At 42.5% G+C, this 21773-nt stretch overlaps 1 protein-coding gene across 5 annotated transcripts in view; it reads right to left on the bottom strand.

Annotated features, from left to right (window-relative positions):
* Positions 1–21555, bottom strand: part of Zmym6 (zinc finger MYM-type containing 6) — a 47987-nt gene extending 26432 nt beyond the window's left edge. Inside the window, exons 1-5 of one of the 5 annotated variants that reach the window (XM_039110350.2) lie at positions 21366–21517; positions 20039–20177; positions 11534–11600; positions 10108–10333; positions 5410–5581 (exon numbers count right to left, since the gene is read on the bottom strand). In XM_039110350.2, coding sequence (XP_038966278.1) covers positions 5410–5581; positions 10108–10333; positions 11534–11600; positions 20039–20128 — 555 coding nt within the window. In that variant the 5' untranslated portion in view covers positions 20129–20177; positions 21366–21517. Of the gene's footprint in view, positions 1–5409; positions 5582–10107; positions 10334–11533; positions 11601–20038 lie in introns of all 5 variants that reach the window. The other 4 variants (XM_017593509.3, NM_001108681.2, XM_063288022.1 and 1 more) reach the window with 4 other exon arrangements.
* Between the last annotated feature and the right edge of the window lie 218 nt (positions 21556–21773).

Genomic DNA, 21773 nt, shown 5'->3' with positions numbered 1-21773 from the left:
TTCCTCGGGGCAAGCTTGATCTTCACAGTCCGGGTATCTAATTTCTTCTTGTTGTTGTCTTGTCTTTGAGCGTGACTACTTAACAAACCTGGACCAACAATAACCAACAACTACAACCAACACCAACAACCAACAACCCAACAACAACCCACTCTGCCTCTCTGGGCCCTAACACTTATCTCCTCTGAAAAGTTCCCAGAACTCCAAAAAGTCACTCAATCACAGAAACTATGTGCAGCTCTCAAAAACATGCCTCTGCTGGGGCACGAGGCAGATCACAGTCTGCTGCTGTGGACAGTCTGAAGCAGCCCCTTATCCCATACCTGGGATTACAATGAAAACATAGTCTTAAAGTATTTGTGTGTGTGTGTGTGTGTGTGTGTTTTTTAAAGAAACCAAAATTCCAGATTCCTCACTACACACACACACACACACACACACACACACACACACATTTTTAAAAGAAACAGAAAAATAAATAATGAAAAAAAAAAAAGCAGCACAGACAGGTGTGCTGTCTCAATAACTGGAAGGTAGACACGAAAGGATGAGGGGTCTAAGGCCAGCCTTAGCTACAGAACTGAAAAAAAAAAAAAAGCAAAAAACAAAAACAAACAAACAAAAAAACCCCAAAACAACCAGTAACTACTCAGTACCAAAGCACAGTGTAAGTAATGAACACTGCACTGACAGCATACTTTCCCACTCATAAACCAATGTTAGGAAATCCATGAAGCATGGACCTTAGAATAGAAAAGTTTGTCACTTAAAACCACCTAAACTGGGTGACTGTCCCACAAGAGATAGAAATGGTGCTTAATTCATATTAAGAGGTCCTACAAAAACTTCCTTATCAAGCTGAGAATCACAGTAAGTAGGGATATTTATATAATGAGCTATAGTCTACCCATGCTTTAACAAATGATAATGACGACCACTTACACAGCGTTGATTTCCCAATGCCTGTCATAAAGCAAACCCCAAATGGTAAGCATTTTAACTCTACAATCGTCACTAACACAATAGTAATCCTTTTAGGAAGGAAGTAAACGGCGAGGAAATGTAGTACACTATGCAGTTTCACACAATCTGCTTACTGAAGTGGACCCCAGAAATCTGCAAGTCCCGAATGAGGAGGGCCTGACACTTAGGTCACAGAGAAAAAGCAGCTGCTGTCTTCCTGTGACAGTAGTAACTCGACTGCCTAAAGCAGACATTCCTAAAAAATAAAATACTCTTTCATGATAAAAGGACATTTCCAACTGCTCCAAGATATTAACAAGTTAAAAATTTGCTCAGTAAAGGAACTGTGATTTTGTGTGCAGGTTCACGAGTGTACCATGCACATGTAGGCATGCGTGTGGGAGTCAGGAGCTAACCCTGGGTTTATTTATTTTTTCCGAGACAGTCTCTCACCGGTTCTGGAATTTGCCAAATAACTGGTGTTAGCTGGCCAGTGAGCCAAAGAGATACAACTTCCTCCACTGGGATCGTACAGGTTTACCAACACGTCCTGCTATGTGGGTTATAGGGATACGTTCAAGTCCTCATGTCTGCAAGCCCTCTACCAACTGAACCACCTCCTTAGTCCCTAAAAAGTTTATTATCATTTACATCCTTTATAAGAATTAAAAGGGGGGTGGGGAGCTAGGATGGTTCAATGGTTAAAGCACTTGCCACATAGGCAAAAGGACAAAAATTTAAGCCCCTAAAACCCACATAAATGCCAAGTAGGTTTGGTGGCCTGTACCTAATCCCAGCATTTGAAGGCAGAGATGGGACATCCAGGACAAGAGAACTAATTAGACTAGCTGAGCTGGTGAGTGGTGAGTTCAACTGTAAAGTGGCAACTTAAGGGTTCTTTTGGAGAGTCAGTTGTATTGGATGGTGTTTTGCTGGGGCAAACACCTGAGGGAGTGCTTTTCTGAAGTGGATACACGTGAAAGGCTAAGGCAGACTCGTGAAGGAATGTTTCACTGAAGCAGACACAGGTGAAAGGATGTTTTATGAAAGGACACGCAATGATGAATTCCTTGCTAATGACACGTATGTACTGGTCAGTCTTATATTGTGTAGTTGAGCTCCATTTGTCAGCTCCACAGAGGGAAATGTACCGACAACTCCTGGTGGTATTAGTTTCCTGGCACTTCTGCAGACTCAGACTAATCCACAGAGTGATGTCAGCTGAGACAGACTTACGTACTGAGGCAAGACCCACAGAGGACACGAGATGTTTAAAGAGAGTATGAACAGGACTCAATGGACAGTGGCAGACTGAGTTAGGCTCATTTATAGAGATGGTCTAACCATCTTGACTGATCTTTGCATTGCAGAGAGAGACAGCTGAGAAAATTTCCTGGCACTCCTGTTGGTCGACGCCCTCCTAACTGGCTTGTGCTGAGGCTAGGTGTCCGCTGCTGGTTCGTGGTTGTTATCCGACTCTACTGAACTGGACTGCTGGTGCATCTGTGACGCATTTGTGGGCGGATCCAGTTGTTGCTGCTGACCTGTGAACTGTCAATTTCCAGACAACACAGATGGGAGTTGTTCCAAAGACCATTTCTAAACAGGTCCACTTCCCCATCCTTTCTTTACTACTACCTTTGGTGGGTGGTGGGCTAAAAGGGAGGTTAAAGCATTTTTAAATCCATCATTAAAAATAAACATTAAGGGGTTGGGGATTTAGCTCAGTGGTAGAGCGCTTGCCTAGCAAGCGCAAGGCCCTGGGTTCGGTCCCCCAGCTCTGAAAAAAAAAAATAAATAAATAAAAATAAATAAAATAATAAATAAATAAATAAACATTAAAAAAATAAAGTTATGGGGTTGGGGACTTAGCTCAGCGGTAGAGCACTTGTTTATCGAGCGCAAGGCCCTGGGTTCGGTCCCCAGCTCCGAAAAAAAAGGAAAAAAGAAAAAAATAAATAAAGTTACTTAACTGAGAAACCCTGCCTTGGCAAATAAGGTACAAAGCAACCGATGAAGACTCCCAACAACTCACATGTGCATGCCCGTATGCACATAAACACACACAAAGAATAAAGAGAAATCCCAACCAGTAACAACAGAACTGAAACAAACATCACCCTTCACCAGACTATTATTTATTCCAGTACATGGTACCTGATAAGCCCCTTAAGTACTGCAATAGGATGATCTACAACTCAACTAAGAATCCATTCCTAAATACGTCTTTAAAAAAACCCAGGGGCAGGCACAAGTCAGCCAGGCATGTGACCATCTGAGCCCCACCGGGCTAAGTCCTGAGCCCTGCTGAGGGCTGGCTGGAATGATGTCTATGGCACAAGTTTCTACTGAAGGCTGTGCAGAGATCAATGGTCCATGCTGCAGCCTGAGGCCAGGCTGCTGATGGAGGCCCCATGAATACAGGTGGCCTGAGCTGCCACCTGAGGCCATGATGACTTTGGGTCCTTGCTGCTACCAAGAGCCATATCTGGGTCTGAGGCCCTACTACAGCTAGAGTGTTGATGTCCATGGTCCAAGTTACCACCAAAAAACAAGCAGATATCTGTGATCTGTGGAGGCCATGTCACTGTCCATGGGCAATCCTGCCACCACCTGATCTGAGTGGTCTATGCTTCCAGCCTGAGGCCATGGTGATGTCTGGGTTCTTGCTGCTACAGAGGGCCATACTGATGATGAGTGGCCTGTGCTGCCACCTGAGGCCACTTGATGATGTCAGTAGCTGGGGAGGCCTCCCAGGGCTCTTCTGCTAGTCTGTGATCCTACTGCAGCAGGGGGGCATGTCTGTGGTGTGTGCTGTCAACAGAAACCTAATAGAGGTCCATGACCCATGCTCACACTGAGTGTGAACAAGGAGGCTACTTTTGCTGTGATATTGATGGCTGTAGATGCACAATTGAGAAGACATCGAAAGCTTCTGCGACAACCCCTACCCCAGCCACCACCCACACAATAGTAACAATCTACACAGCAAGTCACCAAAGAGAACTCTTTTTTTTTCTTTTTCTTTTTCTCTTTTTTCTTTTTTTCGGAGCTGGGGACTGAACCCAGGGCCTTGCGCTTGCTAGGCAAGCGCTCTACCACTGAGCTAAATCCCCAACCCCCAAAGAGAACTCTTAAAAAGTGAAGGAGATGCCAAAGAGTAGCTCTCCACAACCAATGTCCTCTGGTGCAGATGTGAGAGAGGTCTATTTCAAGGGGAGGCCTCAAGAATTTGACCATGCCCAAGCGTCTATACAGATAACAAACTCTTTTTCTTTTTCTTTTCCTTTATTTTTACCTTTTACTTCTTTGGTAGGGGGAGATATCAAAGGGGACAGACATAGAAGGATTGGGAAGGGATTGTGATTGGGTATAAGATGTGAAACTCCCAGAGGCTCAATAAAAATGTTATGTGGGAAAAAAAAATGTTTCCTTAAGTTTTAATCAGTTTTTTTGACTTTTAACTCTTGCTCACAGTTTATCTGAAAGAAGTTTTTACTATCAATATTCATATAACAAGTCATGAAGTTACATCTCTTAAGTTCCGAGCCGTGGATAAAAGTTTTAAAAGTTGCCTATCTCATCTTAAACATGTCACTCTACAACAATCCCTCTGTGGCGTCTCTCCCATTCCCTGGAGAGACAGTCACATCAGGATGACCGCAGAGGAACTGCTGCTTTCGTTTTGCAGCTCGCCCTTGCACAGCCAGCTCAGGAGAAAGCCTACATGTTCCCCAGCAGAAACCCATGCCGCTGTACACCAGGACATGTGCTGATATAAGCCTGACAGGGACAGAAGGTCAGGGCTACTCTACAATAGCTCCCACGGTTCTCACAACAGCTCAACGAGGCTACAAAGACCTTGTATCACATCTTCATCCATCCATCACCCTCTTCCTCCTCTGCCTCCTCTTCCTTCTTCCTCTTTCTCCACCTCCTTCTTTGTACTTTTTTCAAGACAGGGTTTTATTATGTAGCCCAGTATCCTGGAACTCACAGATCCAACTGCTTCTCCCCTCCAAGTGCTGAGACTAAAGTTGTGTGACACTACGACTGGCTTTGATATTTAATTTCAAATTGAATCTAGGACATAATACAGATACACACACAAATAGGCAGAGCTTATTGGTTTTCAGCTAGGAATGGTGGCATTCTAATCTCCACACTCGGGAGACTGAAACAGGAAGACTGCCTCAAGGCTGAGGCCAGTCTGGAGTACAGGTTCGAGAGAAATGGATAGAAGCGGGGAGGGGGTTTGGGGATTTAGCTCAGTGGTAGAGCGCTTGCCTAGGAAGCGCAAGGCCCTGGGTTCGGTCCCCAGCTCCGAAAAAAAGAACCAAAAAAAAAAAAAAAAAAAAAAAGAAGTGGGGAGGGAGAGAAAGAGGGGAAAGAGGAGGGCATCTCTGGAGTCGAGTGCAATGAAAGTGAGATGTGGCGTGTACTTACATCAGTGCCCTTCTGACACATACTGCACTTAGCAGAAATGCCACTGGTATATATGGTAACAACAGGCTTCTTTAGCTCATAAGAAAATAGGCATGACTGGCTGCAGAACTCTTTGCAGAGAGAGGAATTTTCAAATTGAGTTGTGATCACATCCATCGGATTTAAAATGTCTCTAAAAACAAATAACAAAGACAAATGAGCAATGATTCTACCTTCTTCCTCTCTGGGAGCTAAAATGCTATTTCACTAGGAGTAACTATTGCACTGTAGAAAACAGCTCCGTAAATCACCTGAAACATCCCTTTAGTGATTAGTTCAGTTACTCTTCGGTTAGATGATTATGAGGGAAGCAATTACTGTCCCTGTTACCTCACGTGTAAAGTGGGGTTTACAGTATCTATTGTGTGCATCTGTACAAGGATTATTTTTAACAAAAATAGACTTCCAGGTCTCTGCTAGAATCGATGAGACTAGATTCAGTTCCTACCCTACAACCCGAGACCAAAGACACAACTCCTCTATTCGACAGTTTTCAATAGCAGAATCATGACTGAAATCATAATTTTTTAAATTAAAATCTTTGAAATGAACTATAAAGAGATTAATATAGAAATTAGCATGCTACATAAAGTTTAGCTATAAATGTCAGAAAGAATACTACCACTGGACTGTCTCTGACGCACCAACTCCTAAGTAATGGCAGAGACAATTATTACTTATCATAGCTCAGGCCTTAGCTTAGGCCCTACCAGCTCCTGTTAACCCATGTGCTCTAACCTAACTTCTGACACATGGCCCATTAGCTACCTCTCCTTTAGTCCCAGCACCTGTTCATCCCTCCCTGTCTGGCTGACCAATCTCTCCCTTCTGACTCTTTCCCAGAGCTCCTCTCTCTCCCAGATGTCCCACCTGACCTTCTATAAGCCATACAGCTCTTTACTAAACCAATCAGAAGGTCATGGAGGAGATGTTTAGAGAACACTGAGACAGTGGTGCTTCATAAAAGTAACGATACCAAAGTCCAGTCTGTCCTCAAATCTGCCAGTACAGAAATATATCCTGTGCGCACTGCACAAGAGATAATCCCAAGAGCACACAACACAAATAACTTAGCAGTTCTGTGAGATTTCTAGAGCCATTTCACAAGAGCAAATTATTTCAATAAGCATTGAAAACAGCACCCAGTAAGATAGAGGCTAAATACTGCTATTCTTCTAAAAAGTATAAAAATTGAAAGAAACATTCAAAATAGAAACACTAGAGGAGGGAGGACAGCATAATAATGATGACTGCTGTATTACATATGTAAATACATTGAATTATGACTATATGCCAGGCATTAAACATCACAGAAAATACTTTAAGCTAAATATTACTATCATTTCCATTTTCAAACAGAGACTAAATGAGGTGAAATTGCCTCACACAGTCAACTGACACCAGGATTCAAATCCAGAGTCTAGAGTTAATCATTCTATTAGCCTATACTTTGTACAGCGTTTTGTGTGCGCGTGCGCACGCACGCGTGCATGCACACACGTGTGTAGAGGCCAGGGTCGCGTCATCCCTTCTCAGGCAGCATCCACCTTGTTGTTCATGAGAGGATCTGTAACTGGGCCTGAGGCTCTCCAATTACCATATGCTGCCTGGTCGTGTGAGGCCCTCATGTGTTCACCTCCCCAGTGCTGGGATCACCACTATGCCTAGCATTTTAGATAAAGATCTCCTTTTTAAATAATATCTCACTATTCTCACCATGTAGCCTTGGCTGGGCTGGAACACACAATGTGGGCCTGGCTGGCCTCAAGTCATAGACTCATCCGTCTCTGACTCCCAAATGCTGAGATTAAAGGTGTGAACTACTGTGCCCAGCAGTAATGTCCAGCATTTTCTGTGGGTGCTAGGAATCAAATTTAAGTCCCCATACTTATAGAGCAAGCTCGTTATCTTTGAGCCGTCTCCCAACCCACATACCTCTATTATTCATAACTACTGTGTGGTGAGCCATGAAAGGAAAATAAAAATTATCTAAATTTTCTAAAATTCACCTAAACATAGTTTTATACATATATGCTTCTACGGGGTCCAGTGGTACACACAGCACTTGAAAGTTTGAGGTCAGAGGCTGGAGAGATGGCCCAGTGGTTTAGAGAAATGGCTACTCTTCCAGAGGTCCTAGATTCAATTCCCAGCCCCTACATGACAACCACAACTGTCTACGACTTCTGGTCCAGGGGATCTAACACTCTCATACAAACATTCAGGCAAAAAAACCAATGCACATAAAATAAAAACTAAAAAAATCATTTAGAAAATAGTTCAAGGGGGGGTTGGGGATTTAGCTCAGTAGTACAGCACTTGCATAGCAAGTGCAAGGCCCTGGGTTTGGTCCTCAGCTCTGAAAAAAAAAAAAGAAAAAAGAAAGAAAGAAAGAAAATAGTTCAAGTTTAGCCCCAACGAGCTATGTCCGACCCTGTCTCACAAAACAGTCATGAAAAGCTGGTGAGTCAGCTCACATGCGGAAATGCTTTACTGAGCCTGACAACCTGGGGTGACTTACAGGCCCTCAGAGTAGAGCCAACTCCCACAAGTTGTTTTCTGATCTTGTGTACACAGAGAGAGAGAGGGACAGAGACAGGCAGCAGGCAGATAGACAGAACATACAAAATTAATATATATAAAAACATTTTTTGAACCAACCAACCAACCATGAAATCTTGGAAATAAGTGGATATGCTTGCATCCAGATCAAGTAGTGATTCTGAAGAGTGTTTTCACTAAAAACAGAAATATACTCAGCTGGGTGCAATAGCACTTGTCTATATAACTCTTGTACTTGAGAGGTAGGGGCAATGAGGATCTCAGTTTTAAGGTTAGCTACAGTCAGTTCAAGGCCCATCTAGGCTACGTGAGGCCTTGTCTCAAAAACAAACAAATCAAAAGCCTGGGGCTAAGAAATGGCTCATGGGTTAAAAGCACTGGATACTGTCACAGAGGATCAAGGTTTGATTCCTAGTGCCCACGGGGCAACTCACAACCATCTGTAACTCTAGTCCCAGGAGATCTGAAGCATTCTTTGGCTCCTGTGGCACCAGACATGCATGTGGTACACAGATACACATGCAGGCAAAGCATTCGTATACATAAAAATTAAGATAATATCATGCACAAAAATATTATTACATAATTATAAATATAATTACAAACACACAATTACTTAAATTCTTTATTAATAAGATCCCACTTATTAAACATTTATAATATTCTAAGTTCTATGCTAATGCTGCCTCATTAAAATCCTAGGAAGTACATTTTACCTAATGAAAACTGATGTTTAAAAAATAGAGTGAAAATGCCTAGCCCAGGTCTGTAAGGGATAGAATCTCTACTCTGAAACCACCTCCTGTGGCACTGGAACGGGACCCAGAAATGTAGTATGCCAAGCTGGTGTTCTACAGCTGAACCCAGCTTTAAAAACCAACTTTTTTTTTCTTTTAGGTTTTTTTGTTGTTGTTGTTTTTGTTTTTTTTTTGTTTTTTGAGGCAGAGGTTCTCTGTATAGACCTGTCTATCCTGAAACTCATTCCATCTAGAGTGGCCTCGAACTCAGAGAACTACTCCCTCAGCCCCCCAAGTGCTGGGATTAAAGGCGTATGCTATCACTGCTAGGCAGCTGCACAAACGTCTCAAAAGAGGACATGTGTGTCAAGATGTGGAGCTATGGGGGATTGGGGATTTAGCTCAGCGGTAGAGCGCTTGCCTAGCAAGCGCAAGGCCCTGGGTTCGATCCCCAGCTCCAAAAAAAAAAAGAAAAGAAAAAAAAAAAAAAAAAGATGTGGCTATGGGATGACCACTGACAAACCCCATTGGTTCCAGAGGATGAAACATGGAGGAAAAACTAGCAGCTTTACACTATATTCCTAGAAATCAGTCACCAGAGAGATGGACAAAAACGTCTCTTCACCAAATGTCCTGTGTTCATGTGACACGGATCTTTCTTTACCACTGCAGCAAAGCATTGCTATTAAGCAACAAGAGCCCAGAGACATAAGAACAGAGGCCATTTCTGTCACCAAGAGTTTCCACTTCCTAAAGATTTAAATAACTTTTATATCCTTTTGAGAGACAATATTTTCTGTTCCTCAATTACTTTAGAGAACGGTTGAATTTTTTTTTTTTTGGTTCTTTTTTTCGGAGCTGGGGACTGAACCCAGGGCCTTGCGCTTCCTAGGCAAGCGCTCTACCACTGAGCTAAATCCCCAACCCCGAGAACTGTTGAATATTTTAAGTAGTGTCCATCCACATTTATAGAACTAATAAATTACAATTCTTACCAACTGTTTATTTCATTTCATAGTAAATTTTAAACCAGAAGAGAGAGAAAACTGGTTTAGGCAACACTTCTAATACAGATCACCTGTTTAGTGCTGAAATCTTTAGAGTAATTCCCAAATTCCTACACTAACTAAAAAGAGATTTCCTTAGAAAAATGCTAAAGAGACTAAAAGTGGCAGTAACATGTTTGAGCTAAAATATGCACTTTAAGAAGTAAAGCAAGGAAGCCAGGCTTGGTGCATATCTTAATGCCTTGAGGCAAAGACAAGTGAATCTCTGTGAGTTCAGGGCCAGCCTGGCCTACACAGAGAGACCTTAACTAAGAAAGCAAACGGAAGTGAAAGTGCAAGCTTAGGAACTGTACTTGGAGCAGTGTGCGCAGGTTCTCTTGGGAAGAGGAGGCACGCAGACCGCTGAGGAGAACGTGATGACACATCCCATGGAACAGAAGAGCTGGGCAGACCCTGCCTTACGGTACGTAGGCTGCCCCTTACGAAGCAGTTGTTTACAACCAAAACAAAACACTTGAGCAGCTGGAACTGCAGGAAATGATGCACTCAGGCCAGGGGATGGTAGACCAACCTGAAAACCTATCAAGACAAGAACAAACAAAACAGACAAAAACAGAAAAGAGAACAATTTCAGTTTCACTAATGTGTATTTTCTTTTCAAGGTAAAAACTTTGTTTTGAAGGCCACTATAGTAAAAAAGTAATAACTACTACTCTCCAAAACAAGATGTCTCAACTTCTCCTTATCACAACCCTTACAAAGTATCATGTTTTAGTTTATAACTAGTTCTCATATACACATATGCTGGACAAGATCCATACATACACACACACACACACACACACACACACACACACACACAGAGGGAGAGAAATAAATAAATATATATGTATATATATGTGTGTATATATATATATGAGAGAGAGAGAGAGAGTGCTCCTCACTATATATAGCCCAGGATGGCCTCAAACTTACAATCCTCCTGTCTCAAACTCACAAGAATGGTGGTTACAGGTATACACCACTTTCAGCTACTTATACACATATATTTGTGCATGTATAACTTGACAGAAACAGAAAGGCTTTTGTTTGGTTGGTTTTTGTTTCATTTTGTTTTCAAGACAGGGTTTCTTTGTGTAGCCTTGGCTATCTGGGAACTCACTTTGTAGACCAGGCTGGCCTGAACCCAGAGATCCTCCTGCATCTGCTTACTGAATGCTATGACTAAAGACATGCTCTACCACACTCAGCTAGAAGCAGAAGTTTTATAAAACATACATTTCTTTAATACATGAATCCTTTTCTGATATATACTTTTTTAAGATTTATTGATTTAGGGGCTGGGGATTTAGCTCAGTGGTAGAGCGCTTACCTAGGAAGCGCAAGGCCCTGGGTTCGGTCCCCAGCTCCGAAAAAAAGAACCAAAAAAAAAAAAAAAAAGATTTATTGATTTATTTTATGTATATGAGTACACTGCCACTGTCTTCATACACACCAGAAGACAACATTGGATCCCATTAAGATGGTTGTGAGCCACCAAGATGTTGCTAGGAACTGAACTCAGGACCTGTGGAAGAGCAGAGGTCTTCACCTTGGAGCCATCCTTCCAGCCCCCTGATATAATCTTAATGTCTTTCAATTTTTAAAAGACCAATGATGGTTGGCTCCCACTCTGAAAGCTATACTCTAAAGGAGGAGAGAGACTTACAGGAAGAGTGCTTCCCTCAGTTCCACTGAACAATACGAACAGTACCAGACTTAGCTCATCCTATTTCTTACCAAGAGAAGTGTCACTGGCTGAAAACACAGCACTGATTTTTAGTTCACTTTCCTGAGGTCCATATTCCTTAAAAACAAAACAGGGGAGAGGGAGAGAAATAAATACCGTATGCCTGAATTAACTAGAAATTCAATTAAACATCTGATTCTGTCACATATATCTTTTATACATCCTAATCCTAGCCTCCTTCACGAATACTTCAAAAATCAGAATTATTAGAACAGATAACAATCTTTACAAAGACCATCTTTCAAAATTAAAAAAACATGTGCAGTTAGATCTACTTTTCAAAAGTAATCCTGACAGGTGAGAGTATCTATCAATCCAAAGTCTTGAACACTGCTTCTGTGTGCGTGTGTGTGCCTGCACATTTGTGTGGTCCGTGAAAGTGAAAGTGAGCATGTGTGCCTGCGTGTAGAGGACAGACATCAATGTCAGGTGTTCTCCTCAGTCACGGTACACCTTATTACACAGAAGTTATTACAAATGTACAACCACTGTCTGCTTTATTTCAATCAATTCAGTTGGCAAACAAGTGAATCCAAGGAACAGTGACATCTGAACATTGAGTTTTAAAAAAATCCATGAATTCAAGTTACCCAACAATAAATACCTAATTTTACAATCGAGCACCAGTTAGACATCCAGTATCCAAAGGAGCATTGATCTGTAACCCTCTAATTTCTTGACCAGATCCCTATGCCACTGCAAAAGAATGACCACCGCAGCTCTCCTTCTCCAAGGGAGTCTGAATAAGATGGCTGCAGGAATCCCAGTCACCCCTTACCTGAGCTGCTTCTAGTGGCTTCTAGCAATAGGGTATTTCATATATGGTGTGGTCTCTGGATGCTATTTCAGCTTTTTAGGTGAATACTGGAAATCTAATCTCAGATTGTACTACCTGTACGAGTATCTGCACACTACTTATAACAAGTAAGTAGCACGCTCTTATCACAAGAAAGTGGACCATGAGACTAAACATGAGTGCCATAAAGTCAGATCTTAATTAGTGATTGGCTTTTCCCTCTGAGACAGCCTCCTGTGCCTAGGCTGACCTCCGATTTCTGATCCTTCAGGCTCTACCCAGGATTACGAGCATGAGCTGCCACACCTGGCTTATGCAATGCTGGACTGAACCCATGATTTTGTTCATTTTAGGCAAACATATTCTTACCAACTGAGCTAAGGTCTTAGGCCCTAAACAGTCAATGTAGCCAATAGATTTACAATCTGTCATATCTATTAGTGATCAACGAGATACAAAAATTTCAATGCAATCTGGTTCCCAGCACCAGCCCTGGGCAACTTACGGCTGCCTATCACTCCAGCTCCAGGGCACCCACACACACAGAACTTTTAAGTATAACTATAAGCTAAATCAGTTTTATCCTTAATATACCTATTTTAAATATTAGAAAATGAAACTGGGTTGTAAAAAAAAAATGAAGCTGGCTGTGGTGGTTTAGCCCATTAAAAACTTAGTACTTGGGGTTGGGGATTTAGCTCAGTGGTAGAGCGCTTGCCTAGGAAGCGCAAGGCCCTGGGTTCGGTCCCCAGCTCCGGAAAAAAAGAACCAAAAGAAAAAAAAAAACTCAGTACTTGGGAAGACTAAGAAAAGAGATAGCACAAGTTGTTAGCCAGTCTGGCATATATAGTGAGTTTAAAGTCAAGGTATGTTGTACAGGGTGAGACTCTTGTCTCAAAAAACAAACAAAAAGGGCTGGAGAGAGGTGGCTCAGTGGTTAAAAGCACTGATTGCTCTTCCAGAGGTCCTGAGTTCAATTCCCAGCAACCACATGGTGGCTCACAACCAGCTGTAATGAGATCTGATGCCCTCTTCTGGTGTGTCTAAAGACAGCTACAGTGTACTTCTATAGAATAAATAAATAAATCTTTAACAAAAACAAAACTTTTAATAAAAAACAAAAAACTTAGAATACATAAGCCTTAAGCAACAAAAAATTGTTAAGATGAAGCTACCTTTATGCTGAAATCAATTTCCTCATTTTTTTTCCTTCTGAATGACCGATATATTTCAAAACAGAAAGTTTTATTGGCGGAAGGGGGGTCGGACTTGGGATGTAGCTCAACTGAGAGAGTGCCTTGGGTTCCATTCCTATCATCACACAAGGTAGCTATGATGATAGTCTCAGCTGTCAAGAGGAGGAGGCAGGAGAATGAGGTCATTCTCAGCTAGTTTCAGGCTAATATTTATTAAACTATTTACTGACACAGGCAGAGGAGTGGAAGCACCACAGTCAATTTCTCCGTGTACCAGAAAGAATGCTTAAGATTTAAAAATTATGAAATTATGCTATCTTATCAACCTGTAATATTATCTGATGCTCTAGATACAGCTCCCTCAAGTTTTGTTTTGTTTTGTTTAAGGGGGAAGGCTGGGGCAGTGGTGAGGCTCATTGGTTGTTGGGTTTTTGTTTTGTTCTGTAGAGACAGGGTCTCACTAGCTTTGGCTGGCCTGGAGCTCCCTATATAGCCCAGGCTGGTGTCCACTCCTAGAGACACAGCTGCCTTCGTCAGGGTTAAAGATGCCAACCCTCACACCTTATTTCCCGAGTTTTAAATTCTCACTGCTTGCAGTTCCTATGTTTCTTGTTCACTGGTTTCAATTCACCATATGAAAACAAGCAACCATCATTATTCCCTTTCCACTCTATGTGCAAACCACTTAACAAGCTGTTCTGTCACCTCCCAGAAAAAGGCACCTGTGACTAAGTACTCAGGACTCCTTCCTTCCTCATCATCACCCCACCCAGTGCCCTCTTCCCTTCCACTTCTCTAAGGTTCCTTCGGCTCTCTCTTCATATATTAGTGAAGATTAGAAGCTGTTACTATTCTCCCTTTCCTCCTGTCACACTTTACAAGTATTTCATTCTTGGGCTGGTGTGGAAGCTCACAGATAATGGGATAATGGCACTTGCTGTGCAAGCCTGATGACCTGAGCCATCTGCTGACGTCATGATGGGAAGAATCAACCCAGGAAAGCTTCCATCTAGCCTCCACACCCCTGTCATGGCACATATACGCCCACACTCACACAAATCATATATATACACACAATGTTCAAAACAAGTACGTCATTCTTTCTCCATGGTCTCACTTTGATTCCCTCTTGAATTCAATGCAATGGGGCTACTAGTTAAAACAATTCTAAAACAGCCAATCATTGCCCAGTAGTTCATCTAGTGGCTGCTTTTAAGTCACTTGACTACATGATCTTCAGGCACACCTAACACAGCCAATTATGTCAACGTTCTTGCTGGAAAAAGTATAAAAGAAATGACTTTTAGATTTTATTCCCAATTGCATTATCAATGAACATGTTTACACAGAAGGGTAAGAATTTAATGGAATCCCACCCCAACAGAAAGAAATACAGGCAATTAATGACTGCTGGAAGACAGAGGATTAGCCTCTCCCAATAATGAGGCTGTCCAGTGCAGAGTGCAGAGTGGTCAGCCCTGGAACTACATATAAAGGAATCAGGAGGTTGTCAGGAGGTTGTGCACACATATTTGTACAGACACACACACACACACACACACACACACACACACACACACACTCTCTCTCTCTCTCTCTCTCTCTCTCTCTCTCTCTCTCTCTCTAACAAAGAAAAAGTCCATCAACTTGGAAAGGGACACAGGAGGGTCTGGAAGGAAGGTGCCTAGAGGGGGCTGAAAGGAAGAAAAGGAGAGGAGATAATTCTATTTCAATTAAAATATTTTTTTTGCTGGGCAGTGGTGGCGCACACCTTTAGTCCCAGCACTTGCAGGAGGCAGAGGCAAGTAGATCTCTGGATTTAAGACCAGCCTGGTCTACAGAATAAGTTACAGAACAGCCAGGGCTACACAGAGAGACCCTGTCTCAAAAAAACAAAAACAAAAACAAAACCCAAAACATATTATTTTTCCTTTTAATTGTAAATATACTTTTTCATACAGTAAATTCTAATCAGTTTCCCTCCCCTAACTCCTCCCAGATCCTTTCCCACCTGTCCACCCAAACAATCTACACCCTTTCTCTCTCATTAGAAAATAAACAGGTAACAACAAAAAGCACAAGGAACATAAAAAGAGACAGGCATTCACATAAGAACACAAAATCAGAAAACATACAAACAAAAGGCCTGTAAGGTTTAAAAACATCCAGGAAAACTATTATAAGCTGAGGGACCTCCAAGTGTACCCCTGAGTTAATTTTGCATCAGCCATCTACTACTAGGCCCAGTTAGACTCTGCTGGGGAAGACTAACTTTCCTTAGCTTCTGGGTTAGAGATGGAGGCTTGTATGCACTTCCCCTCTCAGTGCTGGCCCTGTGCATGTCCCAGTCTCTGTGAGTTCCTATGTGCATCATCACCCCTGTTGTGTCTAGAAGGCCTTCTTTCCTTGGTGCCTTTCATTCCCACCAAATCTTACAATCCTCCTGCCTTTTCTTCTGCAAAGTTCCCTGAGCCTTGAGGAGAGGGATTTGATGGAGACCTTCCATTTATGAATGAGGAGCTTTCCTAACTCAGGTCTCTCATTCTCTGAACATTGCCTAGTTTTTGGGTCTCTGTATTTGCTCCCATCTACTGCAGGAGGAAGCTTCTCTGATGAAAGCTGAGAAGACACTGACCTATGAGAATAGCAGAGTGTCCTTAGTAGTCACTGTATTGCTACGTTCCTTTAGCAGTACAACAGTACTGTTTTCCCCCTAGGTCCATGACCTGTCTAGTTTCAGGTCCTTGGCCACCCAAGCACTATCAGTGAATATGGGTTCCAGCCCTTGAAGCGGACCTTAAATCCAAGCAGACAGTAGTTGGACACTGCCACAACCTTCTGTGCCACTGTTGCACCAGTGTGTCGTGCAGGCAGGTCGCCACTGTACACTGCATGGGTTAAAAAAGAAAAAGAAATCTGCCCTCCAATTCAACAGACTTGAGAAAAGTGGGACTCCTCGAAAGTGATTAGGCTATTAAAACGGTTTCTTTCTTACAGTGTGGAACTGTTTACTGACAGTGGGACTATCCCCTCTGGTTTGTTTGTTCTATACAGATTTTCTTGCCCTTCCATTTTTTCACCAGGAGATAACCCAACACCATACACTCACCAGGGAGCAAGCAGTAACCAGTTCAGTACTGTTAAGAACTAGTGGGGCTGGGGATTTAGCTCAGTGGTAGAGCGCTTACCTAGGAAGCGCAAGGCCCTGGGTTCGGTCCCCAGCTCCGAAAAAAAGAACCAAAAAAAAAAAAAAAAAAAAAAAAAAGAACTAGTGTGTGGGAGGAATATGGAGGTTTGGAACTCTGAGTTAGGAAAGCCCCTGAATGCTGGAAGCAGAGCTTTAATGTGCCATTATGGTAGGAGCCTGGGTGAGAAGAATGCTAAAATACATGTGGATAGTGGGCAGCCTGACACATGAGCTTTGGGAGGAAAACAAGGACTCTCAGAAACTAAGATGGGCTCATTCATGTGAGAGTTTGGCCAACGATCTGTTTTTATTCTGCCTGGGTCCTGAGAACTTGAATGAAGTTGAATTTAAAGGAAACAAACTAATTCGTTTGGCATGGGAAATTCCTAGACAGAAGAGCTTTTAGGATGCTGCTCAGAAAGCAGCCATAATTGTGGTGGTTTGAATGAGATGGCACTGACAGGCTCGTAAAACTGCATGCTACTTCCCAACTGGTGAACTGACAGAGATTAGGAGGTGTGGCCTTGTTGGAGGGGGTGGGTCCCTGGAGTGGGCTTTGAGGTTTCAAAAGCCCAGATCAGGCCTCCTGTCTCTGTCAACTAATGACTGAGGATAAAACTCTAGGCTACTTTTCCAGCACCATGCCTAATCTTCCAGATGACCTAGGTTCAGCTCCAGGACCCAGTCGATCAGTTCACAAACACCTAAAACTCTAGCCAGGGATCTAATGCCATCTTCTTATCTCCAGAGGACTCAAACTCATGTGACACACACATAAATAAACACACCACACACACACACACACACACACACAGACAGAGAGAGAGAGAGAGAGAGAGAGAGAGAGAGAGACGCAAATTAAAAACAGTATTAAAATTAAAAAATAAGGGGTTGGGAATTTAGCTCAGTGGTAGAGTGCTTGCCTAGCAAGCGCAAGGCCCTGGGTTCAGTCCCCAGCTCCGAAAAAAAAGAAGAAAAAAAATTAAAAAATAAAACAAAATAATTTTAAAATTTAATAAATAAAAGTGGTTGGCTCACTGGCTCAGTGGTTAAGAGCACTGCTCCTCTTTCAAAGGACCTGGGTTCAATTCTTAGCACCCGCAAGGCAGCTTCCAACTGTCTGTAACTCCAGTTCTACAGGATCTGACACACACACAAGCAGGCAGAACACCAATGTAAATACATGATTTTTTAAATAGAATACAATGGCACCAGTACTCAGTGTTTGAAAGACCACACGAGTGAAGGGTGCAAGGTACTTCACATGAAAAATAATAAGGGGCTGGGGATTTAGCTCAGTGGTAGAGCGCTTACCTAGGAAGCGCAAGGCCCTGGGTTCGGTCCCCAGCTCCGAAAAAAAGAACCAAAAAAAAAAAAAAAGAAAAAAAAAAGAAAAATAATAAAATGGGGAAACGGAAGAGAGACTCAAAATAAATTTAAAATGCAGAATCCACAAAACCTGGCAAACAAGTGGTTTTAGGGGATAAGGCAAGAGGAACAATTTACCAGCTCAAGGGAAGGAAAGCATAATGAGAGGTGTCAGCAGACTGGAGGCCTCCACCACTCACTGCACACACTGCAAACACCACCTTCCAACCTTCTCCACTCACTGCCAGAGTAGAGACAGCATGGAATTCACAACCAAGACAAAACCTATCTGCCACTTCTGTCCTGGAATAATCCTGCTGTGAGATGGGGTGAGACGTTAAATCTTAATTCATTAATTTTCAGTAGGTTAAATACTATTGCTTTGTTTCTACAATAAGGTCAGTAACTAACGATCATAAAACAAAGAACTGCTAAAGAAGATAAAAAAAATTATTGCCAAAATAACAGACTCTCTACTTCACAGATTATTTTTGTTTCTAATCTCTCTTTAGGAGATAGCCAAAATGATCTTTCCAAATACAAATCTGTTTCACATCACTGTCCCCACAATGAAAACTTGGCATGGAGGCTCTTGCCTGTAGTTTTGGCACTTGAGAATCAAAGGCGAGAGGATCAGAAATTAAAGGTCACCCTCAGCTACAGGGTAAATCTGAGGAGGGCCTGGCTTACATGAGACTGCCTCAAAAACAAAACAAACTAACCCTATAATGTCCCTCCATTGCTCTTAAAATCAAAATCAAAATTCATAAGGTTCTGATCTGTTTAATCTTGACTCAAGCTACATATGGAGGGGCAGGTTTTCTGAAATCTTACTGTCTAGGTTTGAGCCCTATCTAATGTTTACTAACTCATCCATATACATGCTTGGCTTTTTTGAGCTCTGATATCCTCACGGATAAAATAAGAATAGTATCATAGATGTGAGAGTGATAATGGCACACTCTCAAGCATGCATTGATAATAATAATCCCATTAATGCCACATACTATTTTATATGATACATATTACACAATACACCATCTGGTGTTGCTAATCATCATTACTGTTTCTACATGTTTTGTTTTGAGATTTACTTATTTTATGTATGAGTACATTGTACTCATGGACACACCAGAAGAGGACTTCAGATTCCATTACAGACGGTTGTTAGCCACCATGTGGTTGCTGGCATTTGAACTCAGGACCTCTGGAGGATCAGTCAGTGCTCTTAACCGCTGAGCCATCTCTCCAGCCTCTATATTTGTTTAACAAAAACAACTATCACACTTACCAGGACCTTTTCTCATCCAAAGCACTAAGAACCTGGTTAACACACTCTCTTAGCTCTTTTCATGTTGCTTTAATAGAAAACTATGCAGCAGGATCATTTAGGAGAAAAGGAATTTTCTCACAGCTCTAGAGGCTGTGAATTCCAAGACACCAGGGCTGTATTTAGTCAGTCTTCTAGTCACATTACAATGTGGCCAAGGGTAGGAGAGCACCCAAGAAAGAACAAGCCAACAAGCAAAGTACTCAACTGGCTTTCAAAACAAATCCACTCCTGGTAATGACAGACCCTCTACTTAGGATCATCACCTCTCAGGGTCACCCACCAGCAATTGTAGCAGGAATACGTTTCTAATGAAAGCAGTTTGGAGGATCCATTCATTTTTGGACTAGCACTGAGAACCGCATACTCAGCGCTGGGAATGCACTCTACTACTTAACCATATATCCCTCAGCCTCCACAGGACTCATCTAATGCATGAAAAAATAGTCAATTGGGTTGTATCAACTTATAAACCAGAAACCATCGAGTACCAGTCATTTCCAATTCTGAAGAAGAAGAAAAGAAGAAGAAGAAGAAGAACAACAAGAACAACAAGAACAAGAACAAGAATTATTATTATTATTATTGGTATTTAGAAAGACAAAAGAAAATGCTTACATGAGCATCATCAGGTTCTTCTTTAATTCTGTCCAGAAGCCCTTGTTGTGCCATTGCTTTGTCGCATCCCCCATCCAAAGGTTCTTTCATTCTAACTGTTTATGCAGAGTTCTTCTCCCATCTAAAACTAAGATGGCTCCTAAAACATAATATAAAGGATTGGTACTCGGGTTTTGTTTTCCTTCATACTAACATGCTCATAGCTTCAGGGTCGAGCATTTGAGCGACTTCTGGGACTAGGACTAACTTCTTTTTGCTCCTGGATTTGCTACCTTCCAATGAGAAAAGTCTTAGACAAGCACTATGGTCTTTACTATATCGAAGGTTGTTGAGATAGAGACTGGCTGAACAAGCCACGGAAGGAAGCTACCAAGGGGACTCAGCTGGACTCAGTACTTCATTTCTGATTGCGTGGGCATTGACTTGAGACCCATGTCTGCTTTGATTTCTCCAAGTAAGGCAAATGCCTCACCTTTGCCTCTAACTCAGCCTAAAGTCACTTCAGAGCCTCAGACGTCATCACAACTGGAACGCTAGATTCCCGTTTGCAGGTGGACCAATTGGACGTTCTGGAGGCGACTCCCCTAACGTCTTCCTATAAACCAGTGCTTCTCAACCTTCCTAAACTCAATTCATGTTGTGATGACCCCCAACTATAAAATCATTTCGTGACTATACTTCATAACAGTAATTTTGCTAGTTATGAATTGTAATGTAAATATTTGATCTGCGACCCCTAATAGGGGTCGCGACCCACAAGTTGAGAACAGCTGCTATAAACGCAAATCTGGGCTCTTTTCAGATTCCCAAACTGTACAAATGTAAGCTAAGCTAAAAAAGGTAACCCTCGCAAAAGGCCTTTCATCAATTCCAGCCAGCCATAGAAACAACAGGTCTTTAAAACCCTGTCGGGAAGCCGGGTCGAGAACTTTCCACCACTTGCCACAGTTGTGACCATCTACAGGCGCGTATCCCTCCTCTGAATGTCGCAAATTCTCCGGCGTTCCCGTTCGCAACCAGAATTCCCCCAGCCTGTCCACAAGGGCCAGCGGAGGAACTCAGTCTCCAACTAAGCGCGCGAGCTACCAACTCCAGCAAGCCTCAGGATGCTATGGCACCACCGCTGCGCAGCCCGCCGCGCGTCACGTGATGAGCTGCCACTCCGCCCCCGGCAGAAAATGACGGGCCTTGTCACGTGAGGGTACCCAGATCCACCTGCGGCGCCTAGTCACGTGGAGAGTCACGCCCCCTTTGGGCACGTGGTACGTTGCTCCTCCCACAAGCCCACCGGCCCGAGCGGCTTTCTATAGCCCCGCAGGACATCCACCTCCAATGAGACTCCAGTCGGAGAATGCACAATAGCATTCAAGGTCTCCCGTGGGGACGATAGTAAATCTCTTTACTGGAATCGCCTGAGCAATTGCAACGTACCGCCTTACCAACTGCGCGTGCGCACTCCTATTTATGTGCTAAACCTGAGGTAATTGGACGTTCCTAGCCCTGATTCCCACCCTCTATTCCCATCATGCCCTAGACCTGGCCGTCCCAGCATTCTCACTTCCGGTATGATTGAGTTCTTAAAGAGACAGAAGTTGGGTTATGAAAAAACTGGAAGGAGAAATTTAAAAGAGGTGATCAGGAGTGTTAGATGGCGCTGTATATGCCCTTCTCTATTTTTTTAATGAGTATCTCCTTAGATAGATGGATGCTAAAAGAACATAATACTTGAGCATTT

The sequence above is a fragment of the Rattus norvegicus genome, chromosome 5, assembly GCF_036323735.1.
Source record: "Rattus norvegicus strain BN/NHsdMcwi chromosome 5, GRCr8, whole genome shotgun sequence".
Taxonomy (NCBI): domain Eukaryota; kingdom Metazoa; phylum Chordata; class Mammalia; order Rodentia; family Muridae; genus Rattus; species Rattus norvegicus.
Note: the sequence above shows the minus strand (reverse complement) of the source record. Positions and strands in the feature narration are given on the sequence as shown.